The 24801-nt window shown below is 44.9% G+C and overlaps 1 protein-coding gene across 1 annotated transcript in view; it reads right to left on the bottom strand.

Moving 5' to 3' along the window:
- Positions 1–24801, bottom strand: part of LOC126195489 (splicing factor, arginine/serine-rich 19) — a 410081-nt gene that overhangs the window by 293650 nt on the left and 91630 nt on the right. Inside the window, exon 5 of the mRNA XM_049934118.1 lies at positions 11655–11880. Coding sequence (XP_049790075.1) covers positions 11655–11880 — 226 coding nt within the window. The remainder of the gene's footprint in view (positions 1–11654; positions 11881–24801) is intronic.

The raw sequence follows: 24801 nt of genomic DNA, 5'->3' as shown, positions 1-24801 counted from the left end.
GTTACAGAACTCAATTAGTCTTTCTCCTCTTTCATTCCTTGTCCCAAGCCCATATTCTCCTGTAACCTTTTCTTCTACTCCTTCCCCTACAACTGCATTCCAGTCGCCCATGACTATTAGATTTTCGTCCCCCTTTACATACTGCATTACCCTTTCAATATCCTCATACACTTTCTCTATCTCTTCATCTTCAGCTTGCGACGTCGGCATGTATACCTGAACTATCGTTGTCGGTGTTGGTCTGCTGTCGATTCTGATTAGAACAACCCGGTCACTGAACTGTTCACAGTAACACACCCTCTGCCCTACCTTCCTATTCATAACGAATCCTACACCTGTTATACCATTTTCTGCTGCTGTTGATATTACCCGATACTCATCTGACCAGAAATCCTTGTCTTCCTTCCACTTCACTTCACTGACCCCTACTATATCTAGGTTGAGCCTTTGCATTTCCCTTTTCAGATTTTCGAGTTTCCCTACCACGTTCAAGCTTCTGACATTCCACGCCCCGACTCGTAGAACGTTATCCTTTCGTTGATTATTCAATCTTTTTCTCATGGTAACCTCCCCCTTGGCAGTCCCCTCCCGGAGATCCGAATGGGGGACTATTCCGGAATCTTTTGCCAATGGAGAGATCATCATGACACTTACTTCAATTACAGGTCACATGTCCTGTGGATACACGTTACGTGTCTTTAATGCAGTGGTTTCCATTGCCTTCTGCATCCTCATGTCGTTGATCATTGCTGATTCTTCCGCCTTTAGGGGCAATTTCCCACCCCTAGGACAAGAGAGTGCCCTGAACCTCTATCCGCTCGTCCGCCCTCTTTGACAAGGCCGTTGGCAGAATGAGGCTGACTTCTTATGCCGGAAGTCTTCGGCCGCCAATGCTGATTATTTATCAAAATTTAGGCAGTGGCGGGGATCGAACCCGGGACCGGAGACGTTTTGATTATGAATCAAAGACGCTACCCCTAGACCACGGTGTCAAAACTCAAGTAGTGCTACATATCGTCAAAAATATTCATGTCTGGGAAGTTTGCTGGACAGTGGAAGTGGGGCCACTCTGTAACAATTCTGGAAGTGTAGGTTGTCGCATTGTCCTGCTGGAATTGCCCGAGCCCTTTGGAATGCACAATGGACACGAATGGATGCAGGTGATCAGGAAGTATGATCACGAATGCACGGACCCTGCATGTCAGCAGGGGACTCGTCTAGATACGACTCTGACAGGTGGCATGTACGTAAGCATCCTGTCTGATCACCTGCATGCATTCGTGTCAATTGCGCATTCCGTCGGACTTGTGCAATTCCAGCAGGACAACGCGACTCCTCAAACGTCCAGAAGTGCTACAGAGTGGCTCTAGGAACACTCTTTTGAGTTTAAAAACTTCCGCTGGCCACCATACTCCCTACGCACGAACATTAGCATATCTGGGATGTGTTGTAACGTGCTGTTCAGAAGTGACCTCCTCCCTCTCGTACTCTCACGGATTTATGGTTAGCTCTTCAGGCTTTCTGGTGTCAATTCCCTCCAGCACTACTTCAGACATTAGTTGAGTGCATGTCACGTCGTGCTGCGGCATTTCTGCGCGCTCGCGGGGGCCCTACACGACATGAGGCAGGTGTGCCAGATCGTTTGGCTCTTCAGTGTATTTCCAGGGGGCAGAGTACCCTCCGATAAGCTCCGCGGCTGTTTCCGCTGTCTTGTGGAAATGTTCAAATGTGTGTGAAATCTTATGGGACTTGGCTGCTAAGGTCATCAGTCCCTAAGCTTACACACTACTTAACCTAAACTATCCTAAGGACAAACACACACACCCATGCCCGAGGGAGGACTCGAACCTCCGCCGGGACCAGCCGCACAGTCCATGACTGCAGTGCCTTAGACCGCTCGGCTAATCCCGCGCGGCTGTCTTGTGGGCGCAGGTGCTCTAGGAACTACAAGGGTAAACCGTGGAAGGCCTTTATAATTCCATACACCTGAGATGAAGGAACATGAGCTACATTTAGTGGACGAAAACCCTATCACCAATGGGCGGCGGTTGGTAACAGCACAGTGCGCTTCACCTGTATTTCATGAACAACTGCTGCACCTTAAAGAATGCGCTATTCCTTACGCCAAATGGCAGAGGGACGCATTACCATGGTCGGACGTCGCGTTGAACACATCCTACGAATGAGCCGTCACAACTAAGGAAATATGCGTTTGCAGACACAAGTTTATTACACATGGTAGTCTTATTTCGATGAGCACTTCAGCGTTTCAGGTTTGGTAGTTAAAGAAAAAAATACTTCTCACCTTATAGAAATGCGTTAGATGCGCCTGTTTCCCGCTAGAGGTCATAGATATCGCGCTACTAGGTTTGGTTTGGCCTAATATTCTGACTGGACAAAACTATATCGCACTCCTCCGTAATGTTGGGAAATTTCCTGCCGACAGCAGGAGAACGATTTTTTCAGTTCCAACCACTATTTTTTGATATTGGTCTTCCCGACCATACGGTCATTTTATAACATTTATTCCCAAAGTGAAGCAATATGGAAGATGGGTGGATTAAATTAGAAACATGTGTACGAGCAACATCGATGCGTATAGCTGAAAACTCCAGAAGCGAATTTGATGCAGCATTATGTATCAAGTGGTTGATGAGGATGACGATATGATTTCCGACAGTCTCATGGGCATTATACTTATAATCTTAACCAACTCATATATATATATATATATATATATATATATATATATATATATATATATATATATATATAGTGGCCATTAAAATTGCAACACCACGAAGATGACGTCCTGCAGACGAGAAATTTAACCGACAGGGAGAAGATGCTGTGATATGCAAATGATTAGCTTTTCAGAGTATTCACACAAGTTTGGCGCCGGTGGCGACACCTACAACGTCCCGACATGAGGAAAGTTTCCAACCGATTTCTCATACACAAACAGCAGTTGACCGGCGTTGCCTGGTGAAACATTGTTGTGATGCCTCGTGTAAGGAGAAGAAATGCGTACCATCACGTTTCCGACTTTGATAAAGGCCGGATTGTAGCCTATCGCGATTGCGGTTAATCGTATCGCGACATTGCTGCTCGCGTTGGTCGAGATCCAATGACTGTTAGCAGAATATGAAATCGGTGGGTTCAGGAGGGTAATACGGAACGCCGTGCTGGATCTCAACGGCCTCGTATCACTAGCAGTCGAGATGACAGGCATCTTATCCGCATGGCTGTAAAGGATCGTGCGGCCACGTCTCGATCCCTGAGTCAACAGATGGGGACGTTTGCAAGACAACAACCATCTGCACGAACAGTTCGACGACGTTTGCAGCAGCATTGACTATCAGCTCGGAGAACATGGCTGCGGTTACCCTTGACGCTGCATCACAGACATGAGCGCCTGCGATGGTGTACTCGACGACGAACCTGGGTGCACGAATGGCAAAACGTCACTTTTTCGGATGAATCCAGGTTCCGTTTACAGCATCATAATGGTCGCATCCGTGTTTGGCGACATCGCGGTGAGCGCACATTGGAAGCGTTTTTTCGTTATAGCGATACTGGCGTATCAGTCAGCGTGATGGTATGGGGTGTCATTGCTTACCGTGTCTGTCACCTCTTGTTCGCATTGACGGCACTTTGAACAGTGGACGTTACATTTCAGATGTGTTACGACCCGTGGCTACCCTTCATTCGATCCCTGCGAAACCCTACATTTCAGCAGGATAACGCACGTGCGCATGTTGCAGGTCCTGTACGGGTCTTTCTGGATACAGAAAATGTCCGACTGCTGCCCTGGCCAGCACATTCTCCAGATCTCTCACCAATTGAAAACGTCAGGTCAATGGTGGCCGAGGAACTGGCTCGTCACAATACGCCAGTCACTACTCTTGATGAACTGTGGTATCGTGGTGAAGCTGCATGGGCAGCTCTACCTGTACACGCCATCCAAGCTCTGTTTGACTCAATGCCCAGGCGTATCAAGGCCGTTATTACGGCCAGAGGTGGTTGTTAGCAGCGCGGTTCCGGACTGAAGCGGCTAGAACCGCTCGGTCACAACGGCCGGCTATATATATAAATCTGAAGAACGGGACAACCGGTGAGAGGGAGAGACGTTGCGGACGTGTCGAGCCTGAGACAACGGCGCATATGATGGATGGCCCACTGTTACAAGCAGCAGCGCGCAGCTCGTATTAGCGCCGGCTGGTGGCGGACTCGGCGTCGTTGACATGCCCACATGCTGGGCCGTTTCAGTGTGTGTAAACAACAGCCGTCGCCATAAATTTTAACAGTCATCGCGGCTTTCTTTAATTTACACTGCACTATTCAACTGGTGCCCATCTCATTACACTCAACCATTGGTAATTCCGCGAGTGACATGTGTTCACAACTCATTTCGCTGAAATATTGAAAGAAAATCATTTTCCACCCTTGATTTATGTATACAGGTTGTTAAATTTTAATACAACCACTGACTAAAGTATGCAGTTTCACCTTTCTCTGTAATTTAGATGCAAGGTAAAGCTGTAACCACTTTATTAGGTATTGTGCTTCCTCCGATCTTTGCATTGACTTACCCAGCCAATTACGGGTGTGTGTGTGTGGGGGGGGGGGGGGGTCATATGGTGCAAGTTGCCATTTTTTCACAGAGACTGTCATTTCCAGAGGGGAAATAAACGTTAAGTGGCAAGGAAGACTCTATGGTCAAGTAAGCATTGAGTTCCGCACTTTCGAAATTCTGGTCTGATGTCCGCTTAGCAACCAAGCCACACCGATGCGTCGTACAGTACCTAAATTCTGGCGCTATTATCATCGATTAGCCTAAAATTAACTCTGATTAAATTGCAGAAATAAATACTTTTATTGGAACAATCATTTTGCAAGTTCGGTACACAACTGGCAGCTGCTTCAGTGTGTAATTTGCAGATACCCTCAAATTTTTATGCACTGAGAGACTAAAATTTTTTTTAATTTAACAAGGACTTTGTAAACGACATTCAACAACTCCAGAAAAGGTTAGCAATGCCTAGAACAGTTGACGATACTTGTGTAGGGTAGATAAGAAAAGGGAAGATAAGTATATAATTCTTCGTTAAAGCTGGGTACACATTTAATATATTTCTCACTTATTTTTTACTAAATGTTTGAGTGTATGCATTCACAAGGATAGCCCGTCTCCTCTATTCAAGAGCAACCCAATGGCATAAAAAAACACCGATCTCCAAGAAATCGCAGTTGCAGCATTAGCCCACTAAATAAAAAGAAGTTGCAAATACTATGCCAACGACACTGCAAATTACCTGCAATATTTTCCATACTCTGAACCACTTATGCAATATTTGGATGTGGACTCATCTGTGCAACAAACGGTCTCTTCGTTTTTCCTTCTCCCGAGAAGATCGTGAGGAAGGTTGGCGCAGCAGTCCAATGTGATGTTCGAACCCCAGTGGCGCAATAAGCTGAACTAGTAGTACAATTGATACTGACAAGTGAAATATGTAAAATCGCGTAGGAAATGAATTTGAATTATGATACATGTTTTGATTTTTATGGTGACAATAGATGCAGCACTGGACGTGATTATATACAGAATGTGATCAAAAGTATCCGAACACCTGGCTAAAAATGACTTACAAGTTCGTGGCGTCCTCCATCGGTACTGCTGGAATTGAATATGGTGTTGGCCCACCCTTAGCCTTGATGACAGCTTCCAGTCTCGCAGGCATACGTTCAATCATGTGTGGAAGGTATCTTGGGGAATGGCAGCTCATTCCTCAGGGAGTGCTGCACTGAGGAGAGGTATCGATGTCGCTCGGTGAGGCCTGGAACGATGTCGGCTTTCCAAAACATCCCAAAGGTGTTCTATGGGATTCAGGTCAGGACTCTGTGCAGGCAGTCCATTACAGGGATGTTATTGTCGTGTTAGCACTCCGCCATAGGCCGTGTGCATTATGAACAGGTGCTCGTCGTGTTGAAAGATGTAATCGCCATCCCCCAATTGCTCTTCAACAGTGGGAAGCAAGAAAGTGGTTAAAATATCAATGTACGCCTGTGCTGTGATAGTGCCTCGCAAAACAACAAGGGGTGCAAGCTCCCTTCTTGAAAAACACGATCACGCCATAACACCACCGCCTCCGAATTTTGCTGTTGACACTACTCACGCTGGCAGATGACGTTCAGCGGGCAGTCACCATAATCACACCCTGCCATCGGATCGCCACATTGTGAACCGTGATTCGTCACTCCACACAACGTTTTTCGACTGTTCAATCGTTCAATGTTTACGCTCCTTACACGAAGCGAGGCGTCATTTGGCATTTACCGGCGTGATGTGTGGCTTATGAGCAACCACTCAGCTCCCGCCTAACTGTCACTGAAAACTGACGGACGATATTCTGGGCGGCGCACGCGCCGTGCAACGTACGGAGGCCTATATAGGACGCCGATTAGCAGCCTTGGGATCAGTTCTCAGCGGGACTCGGCATCAGAAGCAGCGTTCTCCTGAAGATGGCGAACAGCTGGATTGCTGAAATATTGAATCGAATCGATTTTAGGATCCGGCAGGAAACCTAAAGAGGCTTTAAGATTTAATACGCCGGGAAAGCTTACCAAGACACACACGGAGGTTTTATCTCACAAATGATGACAATGGCGGCTGAGTCCCTTGCAGGCGCAGCCAGCGTTAGCTATGTTTCTTAAGTTTGGGTTCTTAAGGGTTCTGATATAGAGAAAGCTATTTACACTTCATAGAGAAGGTACTTAACTCATTAGATAATAAATTACAGCCTACTGGCATTTTCTGTGACCTGCCAAAAGTCTTTGACTGTGTGAACTATAGCGTTCTCTTAAGTAAATTGGAATATTTAAGGTGTCACCGGCAATGCTGTGAAATGGTCAGACTCTTATCTAACAGGAAACAAAGGGTGTCGTTGCGAAATACTTGTGCAGTAAGCTGTCAGTCTTCATCTGATTGGGAGTTAATTACGTGTTGTGTTCCTCAAGGTTCCATCTTGGATCCGTTCCTATTTCTTGTGTACATTAATGACCTGGCGCCTGTTACATTGCCAGATGCTAAGTTTGTTTTGTTTGCAGATGATACAAACATTGCAATAAGTAACAAATCAAGTACAGATTGAGAAATAGCTGCTAATCAAATTTTCGCTGACATTAATAAATGGTTTAAAGCTAATTCAGTGTCACTAAATTTAAAAAAATAACAGTGTATGCAGTCCAGAGCCTGTAAGAGATTTCCTTTCAGCATGTGTGTAACATGAGAAGACATGTAGATCGAAGAGGTTGACAGTGTTAAATTTCTGGGATTACAACTCGATAATAAATTTAGTTGGGAAGGGCATACCACAGAATTGCGTAAGCACGTAAACAAGTCTGTATTTGCAATGAGAATGATGTCAGATGTGGGAGATATGACGCGCGGGATTAGCCGAGCGGTCTAACGGGCTGCAGTCATGGACTGTGCGGCTGGTCCCGGCTGAGGTTCGAGTCCTACCTCGGGCATGGTTGTGTGTGTCTGTCTTAGCATAATTTAGGTTAAGTAGTGTGTAAGCTTAGGGACTGATGACCTTAGCAGTTAAGTCCCAAAAGATTTCACACACATTTACATTTTTAGGAGATATAAATATAAAAAACTTGCATACTTTGCTTACTTTCATCCTATTATGTCATACGGGATCATGTTCTGAGGTATCTCATCAAACCGAGCAAAAGTTTTTAGCGTGCGAAAGCGTGTAATAACAATAATTTCTGGTGTAAATTCAAGAACATCGTGTAGAAACCTGCCGAAGGAACTTTGTATTCTAACCAATGCTTCTCAGTATATTTATTCCTTAATGAAATTTGTTGCAAGTAATATTTCTCTATTTCCAAGCAATAGCTCAATACATAGTATCAATACCAGGAATAAGAACAATCTACATAGACACCTAAAATCACTTCCCTTGGCCCAAAAAGGGATCTAATATTCAGTAACACACATTTTCAATACATTGCCTGCAACAATTAAAAGCTTGGTTTCCGATAAAGCACACTTTACTCCTTCTACTCCATAGATGAATATCTTAACAGAGACTGTAAAGCCAGCTTAAGTAAAAATATCTGTTAGATTTCAGTTTTGACAGCAGTTGGTTACAACAGTCTAGATCAGGTATTTTTTGTATGATAAATTTATTAATAGTGCATAACAATGTTCTGATAGCGTGTTAATTCTGTAAATATTAGCTGTTCCAGTTTACTTTAATGTATTCACTTATTTCGACAATCTCCTGACAAATGACCAGGGTAGTAAGCGCTATATTCAAATGTTTTATGATTTTTATGTTATACTTTCTAACATGGTCCATATCCACGAAAATTATCTCATTTTTTGGGTTTATGGAACGAAAACTGAATCTAATCTAATCTATTTAATTTTCTCCATGTTTTGCAGCTTCAAACATGACAGTATTGAGTGCACTGGAGGTATGAATTAAAAAACGCCTTCAGTCACAACTTTTCGTGTTTTATTAAATACACGATGCATTTCGGACCCTGTGGGTCCGTCATTAGGTGTAATTTGTCTTTATACATGTTTTATTTCTTCTCTTGAATGAGGTGCAACGCATATTCCTGTCACGAAAATGTTTAATGTTAGGTTATGAATTTCGTAAGTCAAACGCGGAAAATATATGCAAAATAGTGCAAAAGATGAACAGTGTAAACTTACCACTCCAAGAAGAGCGTTTTTACGTTTTAGGACCAGCAAACATTCTTTTCTCCGTCGTTTTCGTACATGTCACTTGATTCAAAATGCTTCAAATGGCTCTGATCGTTATGGGACTTAACATCTGAGGTCATCAGTCCCCTAGAACTTAGAACTACTTAAACCTAACTAACCTAAGGACATCACTCACATCCATGCCCGAGGCAGGATTCGAACTTGCGACCGTAGCGGTCGTGCAGTTCCAGACTGAAGAGCCTAGAATAGCTCGGCCATACCGGCCGGCTCACTTGATTTAAGAGGCACATTTGCTCAGACATCTCCACGAAACCAAAAAACCAGAATGTATGTTAAATGAACAAACAGATTTCGCAAGCCATAGTTATTCCAATAATTTTAAAGACCTATTCTAAAGTTATTTCCTGCATATGTCAATTGTTTAATAGTTATATTTTTAGCACTACGAATAAATTCATCTTTGACAACACCACGTACAAAAACATAACTGAAGTGTTTACAAACATATGTGTGCAAATGTGCCTCTTGAATGAAGTGACACGTACGAGAACGACGGAGAAAAAATATTTGTTGGTGTTAAAACGTTAAAAACTCTTTTCTTGGATTATGTGGTAAGTTTACACCATCTCTTCCACTATTTTGCACATATTTTCCTCGTTTGACTTACGAAATTCGTGTTGTTGTTGTTCTTGTGGTCTTCAGTTCTGAGACTGGTTTGATGCAGCTCCCCATGCTACTCTATCCTGGGCAGCCTTCTTCGTCTCCCAGTACCTACTGCAACCTACATCCTTCTGAATCTGTTTAGTGTATTCATTTCTTGGTCTCCCTCTACGATTTTTACCCTCAACGCTGCCCTCCAGTACTAAATTGGTGATCCCTTGATGCCTAAGAACATGTCCTACCAATCGATCCCTTCTAGTCATGTTGTGCCACAAACTTCTCTTCTCCCCAATCCTATTCAATACCTCCTCATTAGTTATGTGATCTACCCATCTAATCTTCTGCGTTCTTCTGTAGCACGACATTTCGAAAGCTTCTATTCTCTTCTTGTCCAAACTATTTATCGTCCACGGCTCACTTCCATTCTTGGCTCCACTCCAGACAAATACTTTCAGAAACGACTTCCTGACATTTAAATCTATATTCGATGTTAACAAATTTCGCTTCTTCAGAAACGCTTTCCTTGCCATTGCCAGTCTATATTTTATAGCCTGTCTACTTCGACCATCATCTGTTATTTCCCTCCCCAAATACACTCCTGGAAATGGAAAAAAGAACACATTGACACCGGTGTGTCAGACCCACCATACTTGCTCCGGACACTGCGAGAGGGCTGTACAAGCAATGATCACACGCACGGCACAGCGGACACACCAGGAACCGCGGTGTTGGCCGTCGAATGGCACTAGCTGCGCAGCATTTGTGCACCGCCGCCGTCAGTGTCAGCCAGTTTGCCGTGGCATACGGAGCTCCATCGCAGTCTTTAACACTGGTAGCATGCCGCGACAGCGTGGACGTGAACCGTATGTGCAGTTGACGGACTTTGAGCGAGGGCGTATAGTGGGCATGCGGGAGGCCGGGTGGACGTACCGCCGAATTGCTCAACACGTGGGGCGTGAGGTCTCCACAGTACATCGATGTTGTCGCCAGTGGTCGGCGGAAGGTGCACGTGCCCGTCGACCTGGGACCGGACCGCAGCGACGCACGGATGCACGCCAAGACCGTAGGATCCTACGCAGTGCCGTAGGGGACCGCACCGCCACTTCCCAGCAAATTAGGGACACTGTTGCTCCTGGGGTATCGGCGAGGACCATTCGCAACCGTCTCCATGAAGCTGGGCTACGGTCCCGCACACCGTTAGGCCGTCTTCCGCTCACGCCCCAACATCGTGCAGCCCGCCTCCAGTGGTGTCGCGACAGGCGTGAATGGAGGGACGAATGGAGACGTGTCGTCTTCAGCGATGAGAGTCGCTTCTGCCTTGGTGCCAATGATGGTCGTATGCGTGTTTGGCGCCGTGCAGGTGAGCGCCACAATCAGGACTGCATACGACCGAGGCACACAGGGCCAACACCCGGCATCATGGTGTGGGGAGCGATCTCCTACACTGGCCGTACACCACTGGTGATCGTCGAAGGGACACTGAATAGTGCACGGTACATCCAAACCGTCATCGAACCCATCGTTCTACCATTCCTAGACCGGCAAGGGAACTTGCTGTTCCAACAGGACAATGCACGTCCGCATGTATCCCGTGCCACCCAACGTGCTCTAGAAGGTGTAAGTCAACTACCCTGGCCAGCAAGATCTCCGGATCTGTCCCCCATTGAGCATGTTTGGGACTGGATGAAGCGTCGTCTCACGCGGTCTGCACGTCCAGCACGAACGCTGGTCCAACTGAGGCGCCAGGTGGAAATGGCATGGCAAGCCGTTCCACAGGACTACATCCAGCATATCTACGATCGTCTCCATGGGAGAATAGCAGCCTGCATTGCTGCGAAAGGTGGATATACACTGTACTAGTGCCGACATTGTGCATGCTCTGTTGCCTGTGTCTATGTGCCTGTGGTTCTGTCAGTGTGATCATGTGATGTATCTGACCCCAGGAATGTGTCAATAAAGTTTCCCCTTCCTGGGACAATGAATTCACGGTGTTCTTATTTCAATTTCCATGAGTGTAGACAAACAAATAACCTAAAAGTAAACCTTTTCGTGGCAGGAATATGCGTTTCACCTCATTCAAGAGAAGAAATAAAATATGTATTAAGACAAATTACACCTGATGACGGACCCACAGGGTCCGAAATGCATCGTGTATTTAATAAAACACGAAAAGTAGTGACTGAAGGCGAATTTGCTCCATACCTCCAGTGTAACCTAGGTACGCTGCAGCGCTGGTGGCGTCGCTCACCTGTCGGGGTTGTCGCTGTGGTGACGCCTCCTGGGCGGCGAGACGGGCGCCGGCTCGGCCGGCTGCGGCTCGTGCTGCTTGCCGCCCTCGGGCTGCGCCCTGCTCTTGTGGCGCTTGCGCTCCAGCGAGTGGAACGCGGCCGAGATGGGGTCCCTGCGCGGACGCTCCGAGGATCGCTCGCTCTGGCTGCGCTTGAGCTTCGAGCCGCCGCGGGCCCCGGTCGCTCCTGAAACCACCACCGGCAGCCGGTCAGCGCGCGTCAGTACACGGCGAGGCAGCTGGCGCGTGGCCCTCTGCTGACAACATCTTCTCTCGACGTGGATTCCGAAAACGACGATCGTGTGAAACGCAACTCGCTCTATTCGTCCACGAGATCCAGAAAGCAGTTGACACCGACACTCGTCTACATGTCACGTTTTTTGACTTTCTGAAGGCGAGCGATACAGTTCCTTACTGCCGCCAAACGAACAAAACATGAAACCTACAGAATGTCAGATCACGGCATGTCATCCTAAACTGAGAGAAGTCTTCCGGCGTAAAAGTAACATCGAGCCTGCCACAAGACAAGGAGGAACAGTACTTCACTGCGCGATAACAACGGTGAAGTCAATGACGACAGTGCCACTAAAGCAGAGTTATTAAACACGGTTTTACGAAACTCCTTCGCCAAATAAGACGAAGTAAATATTCCTGAATTCCAATCAACAACAACTGCCAAGATGAGAAACATAGAAGCAGATATCCTGGTGTAGCAAAGCAGCTTAAATCACTTAATAAAGGCAAGGCTTCCAGTACAGATTGTATACCAGTCAGGTTCCTCTCAGAGTATGCTGATAAAATAGATCCATATTTAGCAGTTATATACAACCACTCGCTCACAGAAAGATCCGTACCTAAAGACTGGAAAACTGTTCAAGTCACACCAATACCCAAAAAGGGAAGTAGGAGTAATCCGCTGAATTTCAGGACTATATCACTAACGTTGCTACAGAAGAATGCTGAAGATTAAATGGATAGATCACATAACTAATGAAGTATTGAATAGAATTGGAGAGAAGAGGAGTTTGTGGCACAACTTGACAAAAAAAAGGGACCGGTTAGTAGGACATGTTCTGAGGCATCAAGGGATCACAAATTTAGCATTGGAGGGCAGCGTGAAGGGTAAAAATCGTAGAGGGAGACCAAGAGATGAATACACTAAGCAGATTCAGAAGGATGTAGGTTGCAGTAAGTGCTGGGAGATGAAGAAGCTTGCACAGGATAGGGTAGCATGGAGAGCAGCATCAAACCAGTCTCAGGAATGAAGACCACAACAACAACAACATCACTAACGTCGATTTGCAGTAGGGTTTTGGAACATATACTGTATTCGAACATTCTGAAGTACCTCGAAGAAAACGATTTATTGACACATAGCACTGTTTCGGAAAATATCGTTCTTGTGAAACACAACTAGCTCTTTATACTCATGAAGTAATAAGGGCTATCGACAGGGTATGTCAAAATGATTCCATATTTTTAAATTTCCAGAAGGCTTTCGACACCGTTCCCAACAAGCGTCTCCTAACCAAACTGCGTGCCTATCGAATATCGCCTCAGCTGTGCCACTGCGTTCGTGACTTCCTGTCTGAAAGGTCACAGTTCGTAGTAATAGACGGAAAGTCATCGAGTAAAACAGAAGTAATATCCAGCGTTCCCCAAGGAAGTGTTATAGGCCCTCTATTGGTCCTGATCTGCATTAACGACATAAGAGACAATCTGAGTAGCTGTCTTAGATTGTTTGCTGATGAGGCTGTCATTTACCGTCTTGTAAAGTCATCAGATGATCAAAACGACTTGCAAAATGATTTAGATATCTGTATGGTGCGAAAAGTGGCAATTGACCCTGAATAAGGAAAATTGTGAACTTATTCACATGAGAACTAAAAGAAATCAGCTAAATTTCGATTACGCAATAAGTTACACAAATCGGAAGGCTGTAAATTCTACTAAATACTAGGCATTACAATTACAAATACCCTAAATTGGGGCCGTCCGGTGCGGCAGTGCGGTTCTAGACGCTTCAGTCTGGAACCGCGTGACCGCTACGGTCGCTGGTTCGAATCCTGCCTCGAGCTTGGATGTGTGTGATGTCCATAGGTTAGATAGGTTTAATTAGTTCTAAGTTCTAGGCGACTGATGACCTCAGAAGTTAAGTCGCATAGTGCTCAGCGCCATTTGAACCCTAAATTGGAACGATCACATAGATAATATTGTGGGTAGAGCAAATCAAATACTGCGATTCGTTGGCAGAACACTTAGAAGGTGCAACAGGTCTACTAAAGAGACTGCTTACACCACGCTTGTTCGCTCTATTCTGGAGTATTGCTGTGCGGTGTGGGATCCGCATCAGGTGGGACTGACGGATGACATCGAAAAAGTACAAAGAAGGTCAGCTCGTTTTGTGTTATCGTGAAATAGGGGAGATAGCGTCATAGACATGATACGTGAATTGGAGTGGCAGTCATTAAAACAAAGGCGTTTTTCGTAGCGTCGGGGCCTTGTCATGAAATTTCAATAACCAGTTTTCCCCTCCGATTGCAAAAACATTCTGTTGGCACCCACCTGCATAGGGAGAAATGATCATCACGATAAAATAAGAGAAATCAGGACTCGCACAGAAAAATTTAAGTGCTCGTTTTCCCCGCGTGCCGCACGAGAGTGGAACGGTAGAGAGACATCTTGAAGGAAGTTCATTGAACCCTCTGCCAGGCACTTTATTGTGAATAGCAGAGTAATCACGTAGATGTAGATGCAGACTTTTCACAATACACGTAAATGACCTAGTAGGTGAAGTCGGAAGCTACACGAGACTTTTAGCGGATGATGCTGTTGTACAGGGAGAAGTCGCAACGCTTGGAAATTATAGCGAAATGCAATAAGACTTGCCGAGGATCAACGCTTCGTGCAGGCAGTGGAAATTTCAACACAAACAAATGTAAAGTGCTGCAAATACCGGGTGGATGTGAAGCTCAGCTACACACACAGGTCGAATACGGGCTGCAACTGTCGTAAGGCAGCGAAACTTGGTAGATATGCTCATGCTTTAGCGTGCAGCCGTTTTTGGATGAAAAAAGTATTAGTTCCAATTTCGGCCTGCAGGTGCACATCGGGCGCTGTACACTGTTTGTATGACGCTATGACATCCACGCTGTCATTTAACTAGCCGTAATCGTTAATAATAAAATCAATATTATGCCTGTCTCCCTTGTTTTGACATTTTCTGGCCACATCCCGTTCCTAATCCATTAATATCGAAATACTTTTATACGCCTTTTTTTGCGTTCACAGTGTCAGATGTCCACCTGGCATGTCCGAAAGAACAGACACCATTTTTGATCCAACAGCCACTATAAAAAATGGTGGTCTTCTTAGTAGTTATGGATAAGTTGAGAATTTGGTTCTTACGGAAGGTGTGCTAGGGTAGTCTGTGCAGTCGCAGTAAGCAACCCCTGTGCCTGGATGGGTCAGTGGTTAGAGTATCTCCCTAGCAAGCAGGTGACCCGGGTTCGAATACCGCTCCAGCACAAATTTTTAACTTTCCCCATTGATTTTGATCAATGCCCGCTTGAAGACAATATCTGTAATTGCTGTGTGTCTTGGAACCTTTTTCTAGCGTAAATCGGTTGCACATTAACGCCTCAGCATATCTACCAAGTTTCGCAGTCATACGATAATTCTAGCCCACACTGAACCCCTGTGTGTAGCTTCAGCTTCCATCATTATCCTAGCACCACTTCAATCATAATCTCGCAGTACAGAGACAGAAAGAACCTTTGTTGTTTGACTAATGGATTGCAGCACAGTTACTGGAAGCAGTTGCTTCCCTAACCTATCTAGGAGTGAGCGTCTGGAGATATCTAAAGTGGAACGACCACATAAAATTAATCGCGGGCAAGGAAGATGCCAGACAGATTCATCGACATAATCCTCAAACGTGTAGTCCATCAAAAAAGGAATGAGCTTACGAAACACTCGTTCGACCCATAGTTCAATATCTCCCGACCGTCTGGCATCTGTGCCAGATAGGATTGATAGAGGAAATAGAGAAGATCCAAAGAAGAGCAGCACGTTTCTTTACAGGTTTATTTATTAAGCGAGGAAATGTCACAGAGTTGTTCAGCTAAGTCCAGGGTAGATGCGGCAAGAAGGGCGTTCTCCATTACGGTATGGTCTACTTTTGAAATTCCGAGAATGTACGTTCCTACTACCAGTTTAATGCTTGCTCCTATGTGTAGCTTGCGAAAAGACTATCGAGATAAAAGGAGATAGATTCGATCCCACAATGAAGCTTACCAGCAATTGGTCCTCTCTCATACCATACGCGATTGGAACAGGAAGGGCGTGAAGTGATACTGGTACATGAAGTACCCTCTGCCACAGACGGTAAGGACGCTTGTGAAGTATATACAGATGTAGATGTGGATCGTCTTTGGTGACTTGCTCCATTATCAAGGCCTCTTTCTCTTTAAAGACAGAGACTAGCCATCGTACTGTCGAGCTTACACATGAAGGAGATAACTTTTAATATCTAAAGATAAGACACAAACGTGTTCTTTCTCGGGTGTCTGCCTGGCAATAAGATGGCAGCTTGCGACTTTAGATACGAAACTAGCCGTGAAATAATCAATAAAGAAATAAAGAGAAGTTATGAAAGAGTAATTACAATAAACTTATGCACAGTTTTTTTCTAAAACAGTTCGTCGACGATAGCGGTATCATCTGCTTACACATGATATTTTCAAGCAAGTCGTTAAGAGACGGCATGCAAAGTAGTTCCAACGTATTTCCCTTTGGACGCTGTGGAAGTTATGTGTGTCTTCGAACGTAAGTCTGCCAAAGTATCTTCTTCGTAATAAAATTAAAAAAAAAACTGCTTGTCCTCGCACATAAATATTTGCCCGAATACAATTATATAAACATTTTTTTACAACCCTACACTAATCAGCGTACTAGATTCATTCAAAACTTTTTCCGTATCAGGCGAGAATGCGCTAAGATACATGAGTAACATTAACGGTAAATTTAAATTTCGCGTACATTTGACAGATAATATACTCTACACTTCATGGTTGTACGTATAGGAGGAAAAACACGTTCTGTGGATCGCTATCTTTTGCCGGTGACTGCACGTCAACATTTTTATGACAGGTCGCTGTCACCTGCTCTCTTCTCACGGTGAGAGAGCGCTGTCTGCACAAACGGTGTTTCTCCGCTTACGCCTGTTTAATTTCGACGCCTGTCTTGGTGTTTCAGCGACAGTTACATAACCTGTACTCCAGGAGTATCCCAGCTATAAACGATACTCCAGTTCTCTTTCAATTCTCTGCTGCTCGCAAGTTTTTGAAATAGCCTGTGTCCACATGAGAATTTCCCGTATAGAGCTGCCGCAGAGCTACTGTATAACAGAAGTTCAACTTAAAATGGCTGGTTGTTACCTTTGAGAAGGCTTTCACTATATTCTTTCCCCGTGAATGCAAGATTATTCTGAAATTTAACTGGAGCTTATTCGGTCAACGCAAGTGTGTCGAATTTCCGTGATCCATGAACTGAAGCAGCTCACTTTCGTTGTCACCTACCCGATTAAAGCATTTTCTTTTCAAAGACAGTGCCTGGCATATACAGCTCTCAGAATTCGTGAAAAGGAACGTAAATTCTATGTTTAGCTGTGCAAGAGCTGTACCCAGAACTAAGAAGGAAAAAGCTCTTATGCTTTACTTCCGCTTGGTCGTCATCGTCAGGGAATGAAACGTGGCCGAAGACCTTTCCATGTAGAGTTTTTCTTGACTAAATAAAAATGAAACAGGTTGCATAAAAGCGGCTAGCATAATTTTCATACCAAGCTAAATAATTAATGCTGTTGCGGGGCGGCCGGCCGGAGTGGCCGAGCGGTTCTAGGCGCTTCAGTCTGGAACCGCGCGACCGCTACGGTCGCAGGTTAGAATCCTGCCTCGGGGATGGATGTGTGTGATGTCCTTAGCTTAGTTAGGTTTAAGTAGTTCTGAGTTCTAGGGGACTGATGACCTCAGATGTTAAGTCCCATAGTGCTCAGAGCCATTTGAACCATTTGTTGCGGGGCATAGAGACTGTCACATCCGCATCATGACTCAGCTTTACAACCAATAAGCGCCGTCATTGCAAGCACAAAGCTACAGAAGTACATAAATTAGGCTTAAAATGGCGGGTTGTTAACTGTTTAAAGGCATTTACTACAAGTTTCCCTACGAATCAGAGGTTTTTATGAAGTAGAGCTAGAGTTTTGTCCGCCTCCGTAGCGTAGTGGTAGCGCTACCGCCTACCACACAGGGGGCCCGGGTTCGATTCCCGGCAAGGGACTGGGTGTTGTGTGTCCATCATCATCACTGACTCGCAAATCGCCGAAGTGGCGTCAACTAAAAAGGACTTGTAATACGGCGGCCGAACTCCACCGAATGGGGCCTTCCGGACAACAATGCCATGCGATCATTTCATTTTTTTTAACTAGAGCTTTTACAGGTTTTAGACCAAGGCCGGGCTGTCGAATCGCTGTGGAAAGAATAGAAGCATACATTTTATGGTGACATCTACTTGTTTTAAGTAGTTACTCTTCGATACATTTACTGGTATAAGTAGTGGCCAGAGTTCGTGAAAACGAACACAGATTCTACATTTAGCCGTGTATCGTCGCAAAGGTTCGTGACCGTCACTTCCTTGGATGTCATTATAATTATGACAGTACAGTGTCTGACGTAAGATCATTACATTATTTACATTCGCCGGTAATACGATTTTTGTAAGTGTTTGCACAATGTTTCTCTGTTGAAGCGTAGTGTTTATCTTGACTAGATAAAGAAAATGAAATCAGTTGCAAAAGGTAGGTATGAATAATTTTCAAACCGAGAGCAACATTTAGCGCTGTTGTGGATATTCGACTGCGACACATACGCACCCTGACCCAGTCTGATAACCAACAGGCCACCGGAGCGGCATCTAGACCTGTGTTCCTACTGTTTACCTGCGTGCAACCAAAACAACATTGCTTGTTTTCTCAGCTGACAGTGGGCTTAGATTCAAAAAGCATTGTGGTCTGGACGTAATTTTAGGAGGAACTGTGCTGTACTCCACGAACATGCCAGAAGATCCGCCACCCAGTGTGCTGAGGTGCGATTCAGGTAAGCTACAGGGTGGGAAAAACTACGGGATGACCATAAAGTTACACTATAATTAAAAAAAAAAATCATACCTTGCAAACTACACTGAGGTGTCAAAAGTCGTGCGGTGCCTCCTAATAATGTGACGAACCTCCTGTGTGTTGCCGGGCTTAGTGCAGCAACTCGACGTGGTACGGCCTCAACAATTCCCTGCGGAAATATTAAGCCATGCTGCCTCTATAGCCGTCCATAATTGCGAAAGTGTTGTCGGTGTAGGATTTTGTGCAGGAACTGACCTCTGGATTATGTCCCATAAATTTTCGATGGAGTTCATGTCGGGCGCTCCAACTGTCCAGAATGTACTTCAAACCAATCTCGAACGATTGAGGCCCGGTGACATTGCGCACTGTCATCCTAAAAAAATTCCATGGCTGTTTTGGAACATGAAGTCCATGAATGGCTACAGATGGCCTCCAAGTAGCCGAACATAACCATTTCCAGTCAATGGTCGGTTTAGTTTGACCAGAGGACCCAGTCCATTCCCCGTAAACTCAGCTCACACCATTATGCAGCCACCACAAGCTCGCACACTGCCTCGTTGACAACCTGGGTTCATGGCTACATGGGTCTGCACCAGACTCAAAACCCACAGTCTGCTCTCACCAGCTGAAATCGGGACTCGTTTGACCAGGCCACGGTTTTCCAGTCGTCTAGGGTCCAACAGATGTTTTTGGACAACATGGTTTTGGAGAGAAGCAGCGATTAGTATGATTAATCAATAATTGAAAAACAGTCTTAATCGCATTTATTATTATTATTATTATTATTATTATACCGCCAACCGGTTGCAACCCGACGTAGGGGTCATCTTCTGGGCGTTCACACCATTGGTCGACTGCTGGTTATGTAGACAGGAGTGACACCACCAGCAGTCGACCAATGGTGTAAACGTCCAGAAGATGACCACTGCGTCAGGTTGAAACCGGTTGGCGATATAATAATAATAATGATAATAATAAATGCGATTAAGACTGTTTTTGAATTATTGATCCAACAGATGTGGTCACGATCTCAGGAGAGCCGCTGCAGGCGATGTCGTGGTGTTAGCAAAGGCACTCGACAGGTCGTCTGCTGTCATAGTTCATTAACATCAAATTTCGCTGCGCTGTCCTAAGAGATATGTTAGTGGTACGTCCCACATTGATTTCTGTTGTTATTTCACGCAGTGTTGCTTGTCTGTTAGCACTCTACCCAAACGCCGCTGCTGTCGGTCGTTACGTGAAGGCCGCCGGCCACCGCGTTGTTCGTGGCGACACGTAACTGACATTTGTTATTCTCGGCACACTCTTGACACTGTGAATCACGGAATATTAAATTCCCTAAAGATTTCCGAAATGGGATGTCCGACGCGACTAGCTCCAACTGCCGGCCGGTGTGGCCGAGCGGTTCTAGGCGCTACAGTCTGGAACCGCGAGACCGCTACGGTCGCAGGTTCGAATCCTGCCTCGGGCATGGATGTGTGTGATGTCCTTAGGTTAGTTAAGTTTAATTAGTTCTAAGTTCTAGGCGACTGATGACCTCAGAAGTTAAGTCGCATAGTGCTCAGAGCCACTAGCTCCAACTAACATACCGCCTTGAAAGTCTGTTAAATCCCGTCGTGCGGCCTTAATCACGTCGGAAACCTTCTCACATGAAACGCCTTCGCCAATGCACTGGCCTTTTATATCTTGTGTATGCGATACTACCGCCATTCGTATACGTGCATATAGCTATCCCATGACGTTTGTCACCTCAGTGTGTTAGGAGGTAAAAAATCGTTGTCTGTGATAAAACCTTTAGCAGCTCCCAAACTTTTTTTCTTTTTCCTTGCTTGCAGGTATGACTTGGAGTGTATCAACATTGCGACAGGCCAGGAGAACATGCAATGTGTCATGTGGTATGTAGGAACCAAATCTTTGGCAGTGAACTGCGGAATTATCGACGCCAGTATGGGAAGGCACGAGCGGCAAAAACAAGCCCGATGAAATAGTTCAAAATCTTTAAAGAAATGGGCAGCGTCAAAGACCTTCCTCGATGTAGACATCCCCCTGTGTGTCAAACACGTGTTCACAGACTGCAAGCTGCACTTCAACCCAGCTCCCCTGAAGTCAATTCGTCGTGGTTCACGTGAAATGCAAGGAGGCAAGATCAACTGTCCATAAAGTGTTACATAAGGTGATACGCCTTTCTGGGAACAGAGTGCAATGGTCCAAGCACTGCAGTGAAGCGATGGCCCCCTGTGCTATGCATTAGCGTGTTCCACACTGGCCTCCATAGACGCTGATAATGACTCCTGAAAAGGAGCCTGTTTTCAAATGAACATTTCTGGATACGTGAATCGGCGCGATACTGGGATTCGGAGCTCCGAAGACCTCCACAACGCACATGATCACATCCTTGTTAGCCCGAAGCTTAATATCTGGTACGGTCTAATGCCCGATAGGATGCTAGTTCTTTGCACAGCAGGCCACAAAGGGAAATACTTACATGGACATGCTCCAAATGTTCTTGCTACCCCAGACCGAAGACCTGTCGTCCATCACCCTCCAACATGATGGTGCATCCGCACATTGGAATGAGAGAAGTGATGATTGGCCCATTTCCTGAGAGGTGGGTCATTGGTTATGGCTCCATTGCATAGGCCCCATGTTCTCCCGATGTTACACCATTAGACTTCTTTCTGTAGCGTTCCGTCAAGCATCGCGAGTACGCAACATTATTCAGTGACATTGCTACCCTTCGTGCACGAGTCAGTGAAGCGCTCAGAACTGTTGATGCTTCAATGGTCACCCGGACATGGGCGGAACTCGAATATCTCCTCGATCTTCTGCGAGCGACACAATGAAATTCTGTCATAACAGAAAAAATATTTGAGAAATGACAGACGTTTTGCAGCAAAATGGTTCAAATGGCTCTGAGCACTATGGGACTCAACTGCTGAGGTCATAAGTCCCCTAGAACTTAGAACTACTTAAACCTAACTAACCTAAGGACAACACACACATCCATGCCCGGGGCAGGATTCGAACCTGCGACCGTAGCGGTCGCGCGGTTCCAGACTGTAGCGCCAGAACCACTCGGCCACCAGCGGCCGGCGTTTTGCAGCAAATCACGATCCTCTAACTCTAACAGTTTCCAAGTTATCATTTTCTGAGTTGATGGTGGGACTTTATGGGGCCTCCGGGAAAATGGCCCTGAAAATATTTCATGTGTACCAAGATTGGTTGTGGACGTACGTTGAGTAACCTGCCTTACGATACATGAAATATTTTCCGGCCACTTTTATTTCGCTCGCTCTGTAGAAAACTGACCTTTTGAATATATTAGTGAATTACGATACTCTGACACCCTTGGGACATGTCACCACCCATGTAGCGACTGATGCGGGTGAATGAAACCTAATGGCATGCAGCAATGGAACGTTGTACTAAATATTGTAGATTTATATAAATTTATGCTTGATGCAAATATTTTATTCTGAAATAGTTAATTGGAAAAGTTTATTTTATGCAAACTACTGCCCCACGTCTCGTAATTAAGTAGAACTATTGCTTTAAAAAGAGTAACTAGTCTCAAATCTAGAGAAAAGCTTCGGTTGTGGTTCTGACACGGTTTGCATGTTAACCAGAGGCACGATGAAGCGATGATATATTTCGGTAAGTGTAATGTATCGCCATATTTAGCATAATGTTTCATGTTCTTGTACTACAGGCTTAAGTTGGCTAAACTCAAAACATATTTTCCTGTTAAATTGTAACGTTGTTACATGAAGTTATGTAATATAAACTTTGCTGCGAGCACCTACAAAATCAACAAAAACCTGCATTTGTCATTTTCTAAGTAGATTCTGCCTTTTTGTTAGAGAGTAATTTTCAGCGACGCGCATTGAAGAAACTACGCGCATATTTGGTGAACACAATTACAGGTATGTGAGTGCAGACAGACAGAGGTGCAGGTAGAAGTGGAAGAGGTGAAGATGTGAGCCGTGCTTGTACAGCTCAAGGTTTCTGGTTAGAGTCCCTGTCCGGCACACCGTTTTAACGCACCTGGAAGTTTCAAGTATATGGGTGATACACACCACTCCCCAAATCTTAAATCATTGCCGTCAAGACTGGTTGTACGAGACAGACAGAAAATTTGTTACTGCTCTAAACATGTCATTTGAAAAAAAAAAATTTAGAAATACAACAACCAGGCACTTTCTAATGTATATTTATTTATTTATTCCAATAGGCGTCTCAGGCTACCACTCATTTTCAGTTGGCGTAATACATGTCCAGTCTGCAGTTGTACCAGTTAAAATATCGACAGAAATTTGGATGCTGCAGCTGCCCTGTGATAATTAATTAGCTAAACAAAAACTGTTAATTTTCAGAGGCCAGCAGCATCCAAATTGCTATCGATGTTTTAACTACGTACAATGACGACCAAATACGTTTCACGCCAGTTTAAGATGCGTGGAAGACCGAAACGCGCATTAGCATAAATTAAAATACATAAAAAAATCGACGGTTGCTGTATTTCTTAAAATAATATAATACACAGTCACGGCACTGAACAACAAATCAAATGGATAAATTATTGAAAACAAGTTGCATTTGAGAATCACCATGAATTGCTGGTGAACTTAATCTTCATTAATAAGGGTTGGTTGGTTTTGGGGAAGGAGACCAGACAGCGAGGTCATCGGTCTCATCGGATTAGGGAAGGACAGGGAAGGAAGTCGGCCGTGCCCTTTGAAAGGAACCATCCCGGCATTTGCCTGGAGCGATTTAGGGAAATCACGGAAAACCTAAATCAGGATGGCCGGACGCGGGATTGAACCGTCGTCCTCCTGAATCATTAATAAGGGCATATTTCATTAGCAGTTATTGGCGGCTCTCAAATACAACTTTTTTCGAATATCTACGAGCTGTGGGTGCACATCCTGCATATATACGTATGTATCATAATTACTGAATGATATGTTAGTGTTTAGCAACTACATTATTCATCTGCAGTTATTTTCAGGCTGAACATTGAACTGTCTCCGGAGAAAGTAAACTCAGCCTTATATCCTTCATCCTTTGTCAGCCCTGACGAAAAAAAAGGGTTTCCTTCAGCAATTCAGACTTTATCACATGTGTTTTTGCATTCATTTTCTTCGCAACACTTGCGTAGCATACTACACTTGTTGTTTTAGGATCTGCACGGTAATCAGTCATAAGGATCCCACACAACAGTGCCTTTCCCACTGATAACTTCGCCTTACCGGCCACCGCTAGCAGAGGTCGCTAACGCACGCCTGTGCGGCGGCGCTCGATTCGGGGTACGCCGGTTCGAATCCTGTGGTGGATGAAATTTTAACTGCTAGTACTTGGCCGTCAAGGGGAGAAGAGGTGGTGGCTTGAAGCTCCTGATCACCAGTCTCTTTCTCCCAATGACGTGGATTAAATTTCTCACCTCTCCGCAGTGTCTCATGACGTCTGTAAATGTGACACCGTTGATGGCGATCCTCCCGTCGGACGAGGATCATTATCAGACAACGCACGAAGATACCACTACACTATATGTGTATCCATACCACGAACGATACAACTCTCACGTATCCGCGAGGAAGCGGGCCAATCTGCGCGGAGGAAGAAATCCCTTTCCAACAGGTAGGTGAAGCCATCCCGTTTGCTGTGAATATCGACTGCGAGAGAGAAATGTTCCAGTTAGAAATATATTTCCATAATCGATATTGGAGTGTTCTTACGACTAATCAGAAGCGGTATTGGGAAATTCGTTTCCGGAAAATAGGATTAGAAGAGCGTCAGGACAGAGGATTTTTGTTCGGACACGATCATGGTACTTAAGTAACTATGTGAAGTCTGCGATCACTCAATAAACTAGAATTTCGGACACAAAGATGTAAAAATCAAATTTGTACCCTGGAGAAAATAGGTATGAACTTGATG

The sequence above is a fragment of the Schistocerca nitens genome, chromosome 7 (genome assembly GCF_023898315.1).
Source record: "Schistocerca nitens isolate TAMUIC-IGC-003100 chromosome 7, iqSchNite1.1, whole genome shotgun sequence".
NCBI lineage: Eukaryota > Metazoa > Arthropoda > Insecta > Orthoptera > Acrididae > Schistocerca > Schistocerca nitens.
Note: the sequence above shows the minus strand (reverse complement) of the source record. Positions and strands in the feature narration are given on the sequence as shown.